Below are 13,393 nucleotides of genomic sequence, written 5' to 3'. Positions count from 1 at the left end.
GACAGACATGCTCTCGTGTAAGTGCCTAAAGTCACCGCTGCCACCAATCCACCCGTGTGGGCAGCTGCAATCGAGAATCTCTCCAAAGGAGAGGGGAAAAAAAACCCAAAACAAACCCCAAACCCCAACTCTTCCAAGTGCACCTAGGTTAACCAAACCTAGCTATCCGAAACCAGAAGGAAACCCACAGCTCCAATGAGGCAGCCCTGGAAGGGGCAGAAGGACAAAGGCAGCACGTATAAAACCACCACCCGAAAGGCCAGAGACAGCAGCCAGGGCTCTGTCCCTTTACGATAACTGTGTATTAGCAACATCCACCGAGGAGCATCTCGTGACATTAGAAGGGAACCGCCCCAAAAAGAGAGGCCGTGGGTCCGACGGAAGCATTGCAAGCAGTCACAGGGGGCTTAAGCGAAGGAACCCAAGTGAGCACAGGAAAGCTCGTGACCCTGGTGGCCGTGAGGCCTGGCGCGGGTGGGACACGAGGGGAGCCAGAGGAGCGGACAGACACAGCCTCAGCCAAGTGGTACCACCCGTGCTCGGGCACTTCTGCCTCCCCCCGGGCTGGGAGAGGGAAGGGCTGAGCCTCGGTGCCAAGGCAGAGGTTAAAGTGGTCACTGGGCCAGACTGGGGCTTTGCAAGGGCTGAACTGGGCACCACAACAGAGGAGTTCTGCTCCCAGGGTGACCCAAATCACTGCTTGCCCCGAAGGGCTCAAGTAAGAGCAAGCCACAAGTACTTTGCTTGGAGAATTTAACTAGAAGTACACAAAACCCAGCAGAGGAAGGCAGTGCAGCTGCAAAGGGGGAAGCAGCAGGCCTCGGCTCTTAGAGGAGCTGCTGCTCTTGCAGCAGGAAACGGGAGTTTCCATTAGAAAAAGCTTCCAAGATGAAAAGCCAGGCAGAAGCTCAGGGTTGGGCAGGGAGTTTGGCTCCTTTCAGCATGGCCCAGCTTTGGGTCAAAGCCACAAGCCAACTGCCTTTCTTCGCAGCAACGAGCGGCACAGCAGAAGGGGCTTCTACAGCAGCATCTCCAGCTCCCGGCCATTCCCTGCACGGGGGCTTTCTCCAGGGATGGCCTGGCCAGCAGCGCCGAGCAGCGAGCGAGCAGGCACAGCTTGCATCCGAGAGCCTTTGAACTGCTGTACTGTAGGTTACGCGCGCGCACACAAGCAAACAATCAGCCAGCTGGCAGTCTGGCGGCACCAAGCAATCCTGCTAGGTGTCCGAGTGCCCAGCTCGCCCCGGGGACCCCTCACTGCGTCGCATCTGCCTCTACCCGACACTTTCGGGGCAGTCGGTTTTGGCTTGGCCAGTCTCTAGGACCTACTGAGAAGATGGGCTCCCTAGCAGCTAAGTGTACGAGTGAACTCCTGCTTCCTCCTCCTCCAGGTCTGAAGGAGTCACTTGAGTTGCCCACAGGATTTAGCAGGAATGAAACTCCTCCAGCCTGGAACTGCAATCCCCAGCACAGTTACACACAAAGGAACAGCCGGTCCCTGATTTAATTCACATTCGATGGTGGAAATGAGCCTGTGACACACACTGGAAGCAGTCGCTTTATTCCCAGTCTTCCCATTCTTCATCTTCCAGCTGCAAACAAGAGTAACATCCCTCAGTTTGTTTCTGTAACTCAACAGCCATCTGTGAGCAGATCCTCCCGCCCAGGGCACCTGACTCAGCACAAAGCCTGACATATCCTCACGCTCCCACACCCTCACAACAGGGATTTGCTTGCTCTGTTCCCCTTGGGGAACTTGCACACTCATCCCTCTTTAAGCACGTCCTCAAAGAGGGAGTCACGCCTTTGAGAAGCCTCCTGCGAGCTGCTCTAGGCAGGCAGCTGCCTGCTGCAGCGCTGCCCTTCCAGGCCAGCAGCAGCCACACCTCGCTGCGATGTGCTGCACAGCCCTGGCTCCAGCACAGGGGCTGGAAGCGGAGCTCAAGCCGAGGGATTCGCCCTCTTGCTCTGAGGCACTGCAGTCTCTCTCCGCCTCCCAGGGGAAGCACCCAGCAACGGCAGAGCTCACGCAGCATCACCCCAAGGCGTTGCTGATGGTTCCTGGGAGCAACCTTCTTGCCTATTTGAGTGAGCACCTCCCCTCGACTCACCTCCCCAGACACTTCCACCTTCGAGAGCGCCAGCTGCACCTCCTCTTCAGTCATGTCCAAATCAAAGTCCTTTTCCCAGTCCTCACTGATATCAGTGCTGGAGCCTGTAACCACAAACATCACGACTGAGCCATCAGAGCTGCACGTGCTCTCCAGAGGCTCTGGCCAAAGCACACAGCTGCCCAAGCAGGCCCACAAAACCCTGGCATTCGTGAGGCTCAGATTTACTGCAGCCTGCCCAAGGAGAGAAATCCTCCCCATTCCCAACACCAGGCTGTCAGCTCGCTAACAGAGACAGGATGGACTGAACCGCACTTCCCTCACAGCAAGGGCTGGTTCAGAACAAGTGGGAGAGGTGAACGCTGAAACATGTTCTCCTCTGGCCTGGGAGAACTAGGATGTGTCACGTTTCAGTCACACAGAAAATACAACAGATAAGGAACGACAGGAGTGGCTTAGATATGGGAACTGTCATAGTGCCCAACAGAAAGAACAACCTCCTGAGGCAGAGGAGCAGCAGGGACACTCCTAGGGGTGACATGCAGAGGGAAGGAAACACCACATTCCCTACACAGACCACAGCCTTGCCCTGGCACCCAGCAGGCCAGGGACCAAAGGCCTACTCTGTTCAGCCAGCAGACTTTTGACTTCTTGTCTAATTTCATTCTGCTCACAGACCCAGTTCATGATACTTGGTCCCCTTGCTGGATCTTGGGTTGCTTCCAGTGTCTTTATAATCCTATAACCAACATAACCATTATTCTGGGAGACCTGCAGCAGACTTTGCTAAAGGTGGTATCCCCTGCAATAAAAGGTTTGTAAATAGTGTCAGCCAGAGCTGCAACACGTCCCTAGTCAGGGTCCTGGAGGAGTCTCGCCCTCCGTTCTCCTGAGGGAGCACAGGAACGGGGCTCAGGAGAGGGCTCAGGCCAGAGCCAGCTGCGGCACTGGCCCAGCCGCCTGCTGAGAGCAGATTGTCACCATCTGATGTGACACACTTGACCCTGCCCAACAGCACAAGGAGTTGCTTCCGCTTCAGTTTCGGCCTTAGATCTAACCTTCCTGGGTGATTTTGGCAAAACCTCTGTCCTCCTCCTCCACCATCACAAAATCAGGCCCTTTCCCCAAAAGCTGCCACCTCCAGCAGGTTTCCAGGCCCTGTGCTGGCCCCATACACGCACCTTTCTTGCCGTTGTTGGAGGGAGTGGATTTCCCACTATCCGAGTTCAGCTCAAAGACTCGTAGATCTGTCGGTCCTTCCTCTTTCAGAGTCTCTGTCCTGCCCTGGGCTTTGCTCTCCACCTCTTTGAGCTCTGTAACAGCCGCTTGCTCTGAGGATGCTGCTGACTCCCGGGCAGGTGCAGAAGGATGACCAGGTTCTGGGGGCTTTGGCAGGGAGCTCTGCTCTTCCGAGGTGGCCTCCAGCAGCCTCTGGGAGAGGTCTCCGGTCCCAGCTGGTTGTGCTCCAGTCTGTAGCTGCGCAGCAGGCACAGAGGCAGGGTTTGCAATCTGAGTCACAAGGGAGATGCTCTCACTGCTCTCAGAGGGGCTCCCCTCTGCTGGGGCCGGCTCCGGAGGGAGGACGGCCCAGCTTTCCTCTGAGGGTCCCTTGTGAGCAGTGAGGTGGCTTCCCTCCAGGGCTGCAGGGGCAGATTCTTTCTCTGCTGCTTCTGGAAATTTCACGTTTGCACAAGGCAGGGGTGACATCCCCAAGAACTCCTCTGTAGGAAGGCAGAAGAGAAGCGAGAGATATTTCAGCAAGCGCAGCAGCAGCTGACAGTGCAGCAGGGTTGGCTGCAGCTGGGCTGGGAGCTGAATTTGTGGGAGCGAGGAGGAGCCACCACCCTCTCTAACTGAGACCTGCCGAGGTCTGCACGAGCCCTCCCGCAGATCCCCAACCATCTGACCCACCTTCATCCTCTTCCCAGCCTGGCTCCTCTTGGTGAATGCTCTGCTCCGCTCGCTGCTTCAGAGCCTCCCTCCGGGCTTCATCCTGCAAGGAATTCAATGTCAGCAGTGACTCACGTCCCCAGTCCTTTCTTCCCCCAGGCATCTCAGCGTCAGTGACAACAAGGACACAGACAAGGCAGCCCAGATCCCTGCTTTTCCAGGAAAAAGCACCTTCTACCTCTTTGGTCTGCATTAGAGAGCTCCTTGGCTGGAGTGCCCACCCACTGGGGGAGACACCCACCTCCTGACCTACCTGCTCCAGGCGATGCACTTTATAGAAGTAGCGCTGCCAGAATTCAGAATGGGAAACAGCCACAGGGACCTGGAGAGCGACACGGGAAATGCGATGAGTCACTTCAGAGGGAGGGCTGCGGTTGCTGCCTGGCTCCTCTCTCCTCCCGAGCCTTGCAGCTACCCTCGTAACCTGCGTAAGGCACCTGCATTTTCAGGTGCAGAGACTTGGGACCAAGCCTCAGGTACACATGGGCAGATGCTCCGACACACACTCGATAGCTACAGAGGAACTTCTGCTCCAGGCCCGTGATAAACAAGCAGGGAAGAAGAATACACATGCTGCCTGACATCCCTATGCCAGTTTACCATGCAACCACAGTCCTTTCTACAACCAGCTCCGGGGCCCAAGCAGCTCAGGGCTTCCCTGCACCATACCCCAAGTCAGAAGTTGCCCACTACAGGAGCCAGGCAGGGCCTTACCATTTTGGTGTAGAGAGCCCGGATGGAAGGGCTGGTTGCCAGCAGCTCCGCGATCTCCCCTTTCTTCTCCTCTAGGTTAAACTGAGAGAGCCAGGCCTCAAGGAGCTCAGCAGGGCCTGTACAGGACAAGCACAGAGATAACAGTCCTTGGCACAAACAAGGCAGGAACAGTTTTGGGAAGTTTCATTGGAAAGATGCTACAGACCAGACCAGCTGGGGTGAGCAAGGGGCAAAGAAGGAGGCAGACACGGGTCTCTGAGCCCACTCAATGTCGTGCATCCTCTGCCAGCACAAGGCCGCATAGCGCTAGCTGTAGCAGCAGTTTAAACTGGCCCAGCAAACTCTCAATCTAAGCTAGTCCCCAATGCAACAGACACATCTCTCCATAAACAGTGACCCCATCTACAGTCAAGCCAGCAGGCCCGCTGGCGAAAGGCTCTGGGCAATTCAGGACAGCCCACAGACCCCACGCAAGGGCCAGCTTGGCTCAGCAGCACCGCCGAGCCCCCCGTACCATCAGGTTCGTTGCAGTAGGTGGCTGGGTCTGACTGGAGGCTGTAGAGGCGAGCCTAGAGGAGAAGGCACACAGGGCAGAGCTGTTAGCGGAGGGGCAGCAGCAGAGCCCCGAGAGGACAGGGCTCGGGACTCCACATCCCAGAAAGAAGCTCCGGGAACGGGCACTCACCTTGGCACTGTCATAGGGCTCCGTGGTACCTGTGGGTGTTGCCATCAGTGTTATGACATCGCAGTCAATGGTCTTATCCGGCGAGGGAGCAAATGTGTCCGAGATGACACCCAGGAAGTCAGAGAGCCCTTTCCTCACCTTTTCAGTCGCACCTGAGGAAGCTTCTGCCCTCTTGAAGAGAAAAAGCAGCACAGTGTAAGTAATAGCGCCTGCAGCAGCAGAACAAGTCTCAGTCTTTTCTGGATAGGTTCCTTCAAGGAAGCAGAATGTCTCTCCCTACAAAAAAGTGCTAATGAGGCGATTGTCCAGCCAGGGCTGGCCTAGGAGAAGGGTGTGGTGGCAAGCACTAGCCTCAGGTGGCAGTGGGGCAGGCCAGCCTTGTAACAGGTTTGTGGGGAACTGAGCCTAGGCTTTGCGGGGAAGGACACAGCCAGGTTCAGGGACTGGCTGGTTTGGGGGTCAGACTGCCACAGCGGCAGCTGTGCAGGGCTAAGGCTGACAGCTTGTGTGAAGATCCGATGTCATACTACAGTGACACTGCCAGTATCCCACCTACACAGAACACAGGGAGACAGAAAGCACAGGGAGCCTTTCTCTGCTCATCTCCAGAGGTTCCTCACCACTACAGCAAGGAAATCCCACACAGTGCTCAGCACCAAACAGGCATTGGGGAGAAAGTCTGAAACCTGAAGCTCACGGTTACACGTTGGGGTTTGTTCAGAGGATCGTGTCCTTAGAGGCAGGTACCTCCTATTCACCCCCGCTTTGCTTTCTGCAAGAAGAATCCCAGCTCTCTTACTGCTATACTCACTGCCAGCTTGTCCTTGACCACGCTGGCTGTAGCAGCGATAGTGCAGGCTGTGTCATGCTGCACTACTTGAGTGAACTCAGCCAGGTCCCGTTTCATGAATTCCAAAGCTTCTGTGGACTGTAAGAAGACGACAGATATATTGTGTAATCTTTTTGCTCTCCAACAAAGCCACGGTCACTCTGGGAACACCTGGCACATTACAAAGATTAAAGTGCAAGAGCCTTTAACCCAGCTGAGCCCTTACCCCAACTTGTGCAATAGGTAAGACCATAATAACCAGAATAAAAACGGGAAACAGCTATGCCCAAAACACGTTACAGTGGGGGTTTTTTTAAGCTAAGAATGGAAAAAGACAGGTTAGGAAAAGCCTTGTTCTGAGTTTTGTATATAATTAACATAAGCAATGCTGTCACAGGCAGGAAATTACACATCAGAAAGCGATGCTGCAAGCACATGCCCTCCCTGCTCAAGTGGTGATTTTCACATCAACAGAGCCCAACGCTGCTCCGCTGAGCCGTAAGATCCCAGCGCAGCGGTCAGGTCCCTGGCTCCCAGAGTTGTAACAAATACATCCGAACCCCCTCTACGCGTACCTAGGTCCCCTTCCCGGGATCACGGGCTGTGCTACACCCGCACACCCTCGCTGGGCATCAGGCAGTCACTAAGGCCAGGCTCAGAAGGCATGAGAGCCGTTGCTGACAAAGCCACTGTTGCAGCTACAGCCCAGCCGGCGCCGCAGCCCGCAGGGAGCGCGGAGCAGCGCTCGCAGGGACCCGGCCAGCGCCGCGGCTCCCTCAGCCCACCGACCCCCGGGGGCAGCGGGTCCCGGGGCCGCCCCACAGGCCCGACCCGCCGCCTCCTACCTTCTCCTTGACGGCTTGGTAGCTCTGCTGCAGCCAGCTCCGCCACCAGCCCGCGTCCTCCCTGCCACGGGAGAGGCGCGTCAGGCAGACCCCAGCCCCGCCACGGCCCTGCCCCGCGCCCAGCCCGCTCCCCCGCCTGACCCGACCCGCTGCCCGGGCCCCACCGCGCCGCCCTCCCGAGGCCTGCCCCTCTCCCACCGCCCCGGGCCTGGGCCTGGACCCGGCCCGTTCCCCGCCGCCACCCCCCCAGCCCCGGCCCGGCCGCCCCCTCCGCGATACCGAACTCACCCCTCCGCCATCTTGGCGGCCTGACGTCACCAATATTTACCGACCCCTCACCCCGCCGGCCCCGCCTACGTGGGGGCCATGACTCCCCACCAACGTCACTTCCTCCTCCTCCTCCTGCCGGGAGGACGGCCGGCGGTACGGCGGCCGGGCGGGAGCGACCGGGCGGCCGGCGGCAGCGGAGGAGGTGAGGGGCGAGCGGCCCTCGGGGCGGAGGGCGGGGACGCGGACGCGTTCCGGGGGACGCCCGGTATCGGGAAGGAAGAACCTTGGTGCAGCGGTGATGCCTCCCGGGGGTGGGGAAGGGCCGGGGGGGGGGGGTCTGCGCGGCGGCGGGTTACCCGCGGGAGGCGGCGGCGGCGGGTCCCCGGGAGCTGGGCGGGAGCCGTCCTGCTGACGGTGCCTTCTCGTTGACTCTGGCAGCGAGCAGAGGCGGCGGCGGCGGGAGCCATGGAGATGCAGTCGTACTACACCAAGCTTTTGGGAGAGCTCAACGAGCAACGCAAGAGGGACTTCTTCTGCGACTGCAGCATTATCGTGGAGGGGAGGATCTTCAAAGCCCACAAAAACATTTTGTTCGCCAACAGCGGCTATTTCCGAGCCCTGCTGATTCACTACATCCAAGACAGCGGACGCCACAGCACCGCCTCTCTGGACATTGTCACCTCGGAGGCCTTCTCCATCATCCTCGATTTCCTTTATTCCGGGAAGCTAGATCTCTGTGGGGAAAATGTTATTGAGGTGATGTCTGCGGCTAGCTATTTGCAGATGACCGATGTGGTCAACTTCTGCAAAACGTATATAAGGTCATCGTTAGATATTTGCAGGAAAATAGAGAGAGAAGCTGCTTTCTATCAGGCTGATAGTGGGAGCGCTAGCTCTGCGAGAGAGGGCACCTCGTACAGCTCAAAGAGCCAGTGCTCTGCCTCTGTCTCTTCCCTGCAGGAAAAGGAAAGGATTTCGGATTGCCAGAGGGATCCTCCCTGTGGTGAATGCAGCAGCTGCCATCCCCTGGAGCTTGTGGTCAGAGACCCCGTAAGCAGCGACTCTCCAGACGACGTGAATTCTTCGCTGCCCAAGGGGGTGGAACCCAAAGTAGAGTTTGACTCGGATGAAGTAGAGGTGGAAGTGGGTGAACGGCTGCCGCAGTATCCGACTCCGTTGTCCCTCGAGCAGATGGAAGAGGGGCTGCACAGCGGGCAGGCGATGGACCTGGCCTGCAATAACTATCATATGAAACAATTCCTAGAGGCCCTGTTGCGCAACAGCTCAGCTCAGAGAAAGGATGACGTGGTTCATCACTTTGTCCGGGGCTTTGAGGGTAGGCCAGAGGATGCAGGGGTAGCCATGAGTTCCATGATGGACATTCACAGCGACTGGTATGGTGAGGACACAGGTGAGAGGACTCCGGGGGGGTGTAGTCTGTATAATTGAGGAGGAAACTGCTTAGTTGTGCGACTTCCTTTGTTACTCTCGCTCTTGTTCAGGAATATATTGCTGAATATTATGCCGTAGCAAAATAAACTATTGTTCTGGACTTGAAAAGAAAGCTGTACTCATTTATTCAGTGCAGCATTTGGGAGGTAAGTATTTCTAACAGCTTTTACAGTCTCGTTGAAACAGATCCTGGAGCTTGGTGTTGGTGACACTGCTTTAATAAATAATCTCATTTGGGACCTTGTTGAATGGCAGGCGAGTTTTTAAAAAGAAGCTTCCTCTCATCATGCTAGTGTTATGAAGAGCGATCAGAAAGATAAGTTGAGCTGCCACAAGAGGGATCTGCTGTAGAAGCTCCTGACAGAGCAGAAGTAGCGTAATCCACTGGAGCTCCTGCCAGCGCATCGGTTGCTGGATGATAGTCGGTTTGCTATTACTTTGAACTTCAAAAGGGCAGAAATCAGTTTTATTCAATACTGAGTGATACCTGGAAATTCTTTAAGAGCACTGCAAGCTTTAAACTCTGTGGTGTTGCATAAAGACGAGACTTAACTTTTACCTCTAGAGGCAGACTTGCTTTTCAGCTGGTGGTCACCTGAGGTTCCGCTGCTTTCCCAAGCCCAGCGCCTGTCGGGATGTCTCACGCTGGCAGGAATATCTTCTAGCAGCAGTGTCAGGGACCTGGAGAAGAAGAAGGTCATGTCCACATGCATTTCTCCTGAAGTGGACAATACGGATTTGCGTATTTTATCTGCTTACGGTAATGTTAGCACACAACTTGCCTCATCCAAACTGCCTTACAGAGATGGGAGGTGGCTCTGACAAACACTGCAAGTGCCATAGCTGTTCAGGATGTGACAAATGCAATAATGGTGTGGGCAGCAGAGAGGAAATCTTTCACTGAATATTCTACTTTAGATAGCAAGCTTACATTCATGTCATTTCCAGCTCAAGCACGCATGTGTGACCTTAAAGCCAATAAACCCAATATTATCTCTCACTGCGTTAAAATAAGGAATCTGATAAAATCACAAATCTAGTCTTACAGTCACCAAAAGACGAAAGTTATCAGAACAATCGGAACGGAGTGCTGTCACCAGATCATGCCTATGGTTTTTGACGTGTAGCGAGGCAAGAGCATCTAACACACAAACTTTGCTTACTTTTTTTTCTCTTAAAATCTTCAGACTGCTAATGAATCACTAAAAGGGAAATGCTTCTAGAATTTGAGAGAGAACATCAGGTGTTATGGCAAGGTATTAGAAATGTTAATGGTAGATGTGCTTTAAATAGGAGGGAGGAAAAAAAGCCTTGCATTCAGTTATGTTTTTCTGCTGAAACTGAACATCGAAAGCGTTTAGTAGAATGGAAGTATCTCTTCTCAGCTTTTAGTGGTCCTGCTATCTTAGCATTTCCACAAGACACCAGGAATGAGAAACACAAAGTCCTGACAAAAGAATGGTTCTCTCATGCATTCAGGCTGGCAGATGAGATAAATACCACTTACTTTCAAGTGTCCACATCTGTTCCAGTCATCCTGGTCCCCTTCACAGCTGATGGAGGGTAAACAGGTGCCTCTGGAGAGCCTGGAATGGAAGGAAGGCAGGTCTAAGAACTGCTTTTCTTTTTTTAAACAGAGCTCTAAATGTCCAGCAGGGATTAGCAATACCTTGTGAAGGTCCAAAATGGGGTGAGAGGAATTTCACTTGATAGCCACACGTTAATACTAGACGCAAACCTTAGTACAAGCCTCACCTACTTTGGTGTAACCATTAAAGAGCTCAAGGCTTGATATGCAAACACTTTCCTGAATCAGTACCTGCAACAGGGAAAACGAATCTTTTAGTATAGCATCTCAACCTTTATGCTGGAAAGGAAGCTCGTATCTGGGCTGATACTGAAAAACTTGGCGATACCCATGTTTATGTAAAATGTGATCTTCAAATTTAATTCTCTCTTTTGGCATCTGACTTCATAAATTACATGTTACTTGTGTGCTTATAGTTTGATTTTAGGAAAAGTAAAAGCAATATCATCAGCGAATGTATTGGAGTCCTTCATCTTGTTATTACCAATAGAAAGGCTAAAGTGAATGGCAGTAGAAACAAGCATTCATATTTTTATATGGGTTCCCCACATCTAAATTTGTGCACTTTATAAAAGCACATGGGAAACATTGCACTACTTCTACCTGCAATTTCTGTTAAAGATTTTAGATTCTAATGCTGTTTAACGCTAATGGTATCTTAAAGAAAAAAGAAAGTAGGAGACTTTCTATGGCTGAGATAGTGCAGAAACCCCACTGCACTAAAAGCAAATTTTTGGCACTTAATTAAATGGCTTCTTAAAATAAAATTAATTTGTTTTTTCTGTTGTGAGCCAACTCCCTTAGAGTATCAGCTATGTAAGTATGGGCAGGCTGATTTTCAAGGGGCTTGATCATCTGCAGCTGCATGAATGTCTTCTGAAATTGCACGACCTACAGAAATTCCAGGTAAGCCAAATACAAAGAGAGCGGAAGGTGCGATTATCTTGACTCAGATTTGCAGCAAGGAGGATAAGAAGCCAACACAGCTAACGCTGGTGAACTGCCTAATCTAATGCATTGTGTTTTTTTTTCCAAAAGGTGATGTGTTAGTTGTGCCAATCAAGCTTCACAAATGTCCGTTCTGTCCCTACACGGCTAAACAGAAAGGAATACTAAAACGGCACATTCGCTCTCACACAGGTGAGAGACCCTACCCCTGTGAGACGTGTGGGAAACGTTTCACGCGGCAGGAACACCTTCGGAGTCACGCTTTAAGTGTAAGTTTGAAAGCTTATATCTATCAGGAAATTTTTTTAAAGTTTTTGGCATTTCCCCATCGTATTTCCCAAAATATGTTGGACAAAATGATTGTTGCCAATGTGAGAGAAACTTTTCTAATAATAAGTGTAAGCCCCTGATGTTTGGTTCATTAGTACTTATGTAGCCCCAAATCTTTGTCGCTGGGAATGTGACGGGATCATCTGCCCTTCAGCTTCAGTGTCGATGTTTTTCTCTTCTAGGAGTATATGCAAACCAGCACCCCAGAAAGAGCTAAAGCAAAGAGGTAGATTGCCTTTTTTACCATAGTGTTTTATTTTTAACTTCAGGTGCATCGATCAAACAAGCCAATTATCTGTAAAGGTTGCAGGAGAACATTCACAAGTAGCCTGTCTCAAGGATTACGACGCTTTGGCTTGTGCGATAGCTGCACCTGCGTGACCACTACCCATGAGGACTCGATGCCCATTAACCTCAGCCTAATGGAACCTTCATCAGAAGGCCAAGAGAAGGGCGATGCCGATAACGATTGGCCCATATATGTGGAGTCCGGAGAGGAAAATGATCCGGCTGATGATGATGATGGCGATGGTGATGACAAGCAGGAAATCCACAGGAGCTTATCAGACCGAGAAACACTTATGTAGCAGTGAGAGGAGAGTGGGAGCATTTAAAGTGTCTCCCTGACAGTGGTTGGTCTGCAACAGAAAACTGCGTGTTTGCCCAATTAGTGAGACTGTGCTGGTTTTTATTATTCCGTTTTTTAATAGAAGAGTGGGGAGGATTGGAATTTTTAATACTTTTAAGTTTTCAGTGCTGTGCACCAGAAATCTGTGAAGAATCTTCTGTCTGAGGTTCACAGAGGTTGTACTTGAGCAATTTCCAGTGGTGTCTCTGCCTCCTAGTTTTCATTTTGCAGGTGGAACATCTCTGTTTTGTTTTGATAACAGGTTTCTTCAAATAATGCTGTCATGGTCCTTAATCCCTGATCTGAAAGGGGCACCGTCTTCTCTCTGAAGATTACATTAAAAGAAATGTAGTTTTCATTGATTACCTTGGACTTCTCTAAACTGTTGTGATCCTTCTGTATTAGGACAGTATTATCTAAATTGTAAACCTTAAGTGTTTGCTCAGACTGGATTTGACCTGGAAACCAGGGCAGACAAACCAGGATAACAAAAATATGCTGCTGCTGAAAGCATAGACAGTAAGAATAAATATATTTCATGTGTCCTTAATTGCAGGTATTTAGAGAACAAGCTTCTCTTTCTGAATTGTTTTTACTGCATCTTCCTCTCTCAAGAGCTCGGACTACAGATCTTCAGATGTGTCTTTAATGTCGTTTAGACATTAGCAGTCTTGGCTTAAGAAATATTAAGCACACATTATGGTGTCTAGTGTCCTGGTCTCTCAGTTTAGACTAAGCGAACTGCCCAATTTTCTTCAGCTTTTTACAGTAGAAGTTAAAAGCTGTCAATCAGGTTACTTGGGAATTCTGATTCTGGTAGATTAAATAGCCAGATTCACAGTTGATGTAGCTGAGGAGCGGTTAAATACAAATATCTGAGCTATGCATATAAAACAGCTCTGAATACCCTTTTTGAAGCAATTGGGTAGGAAATCTCAGACATTTTTACTAGCTTCTTTGTATGCAAATCCTTTTCTTTCTCTTTTACTATATTTTCTTTTAGTCTTTGGTGATCTTTCTCATGGTTTATGTTGTTGTGTGAA

The 13,393-nt window shown here is 51.8% G+C and overlaps 2 protein-coding genes across 2 annotated transcripts; one reads left to right on the top strand and one right to left on the bottom strand.

Moving 5' to 3' along the window:
• Positions 1 to 1,486: 1,486 nt before the first annotated feature.
• Positions 1,487 to 7,433, bottom strand: BSDC1 (BSD domain containing 1). The gene is made up of 10 exons (XM_050910002.1): positions 7,423 to 7,433; positions 7,135 to 7,195; positions 5,290 to 5,344; positions 4,776 to 4,891; positions 4,315 to 4,383; positions 4,023 to 4,104; positions 3,432 to 3,832; positions 3,293 to 3,395; positions 2,112 to 2,215; positions 1,487 to 1,592 (listed from the first exon to the last, which is right to left on the bottom strand). Exons 1-10 carry the CDS (start codon positions 7,431 to 7,433, stop codon positions 1,560 to 1,562), a joined length of 1,035 nt encoding a protein of 344 aa, XP_050765959.1. The 3' UTR covers positions 1,487 to 1,559.
• Positions 7,434 to 7,567: 134 nt separating this feature from the next.
• Positions 7,568 to 12,903, top strand: ZBTB8B (zinc finger and BTB domain containing 8B). Its single transcript, XM_050910051.1, has 4 exons — positions 7,568 to 7,606; positions 7,843 to 8,815; positions 11,483 to 11,661; positions 11,992 to 12,903. Exons 2-4 carry the CDS (start codon positions 7,870 to 7,872, stop codon positions 12,307 to 12,309), a joined length of 1,443 nt encoding a protein of 480 aa, XP_050766008.1. The 5' UTR covers positions 7,568 to 7,606; positions 7,843 to 7,869; the 3' UTR covers positions 12,310 to 12,903.
• The last annotated feature ends 490 nt before the right edge of the window (positions 12,904 to 13,393 follow it).

The sequence above is a fragment of the Gymnogyps californianus genome, chromosome 22 (assembly GCF_018139145.2).
Source record: "Gymnogyps californianus isolate 813 chromosome 22, ASM1813914v2, whole genome shotgun sequence".
NCBI lineage: Eukaryota > Metazoa > Chordata > Aves > Accipitriformes > Cathartidae > Gymnogyps > Gymnogyps californianus.
This window is presented reverse-complemented; position numbering and strand designations above follow the sequence as displayed.

What these genes read in the sequence shown, in the direction of transcription:
- BSDC1 (XM_050910002.1), bottom strand. An exon ending in AGGCTGGGAAGAGGATGAAG is followed by an intron (nt 3,833 to 4,022) that starts GTGGGTCAGATG and finishes GCCTTCCTACAG; the next exon opens with AGGAGTTCTTGGGGATGTCA. An exon ending in CATCCTCAGAGCAAGCGGCT is followed by an intron (nt 3,396 to 3,431) that starts GTTACAGAGCTC and finishes AGCAAAGCCCAG; the next exon opens with GGCAGGACAGAGACTCTGAA.
- ZBTB8B (XM_050910051.1), top strand. Translation starts at nt 7,870, where the DNA reads ATGGAGATGCAGTCGTACTACACCAAGCTTTTGGGAGAGCTCAACGAG. An exon ending in CTGGTATGGTGAGGACACAG is followed by an intron (nt 8,816 to 11,482) that starts GTGAGAGGACTC and finishes TTTTTCCAAAAG; the next exon opens with GTGATGTGTTAGTTGTGCCA. An exon ending in TTCGGAGTCACGCTTTAAGT is followed by an intron (nt 11,662 to 11,991) that starts GTAAGTTTGAAA and finishes TTTTAACTTCAG; the next exon opens with GTGCATCGATCAAACAAGCC.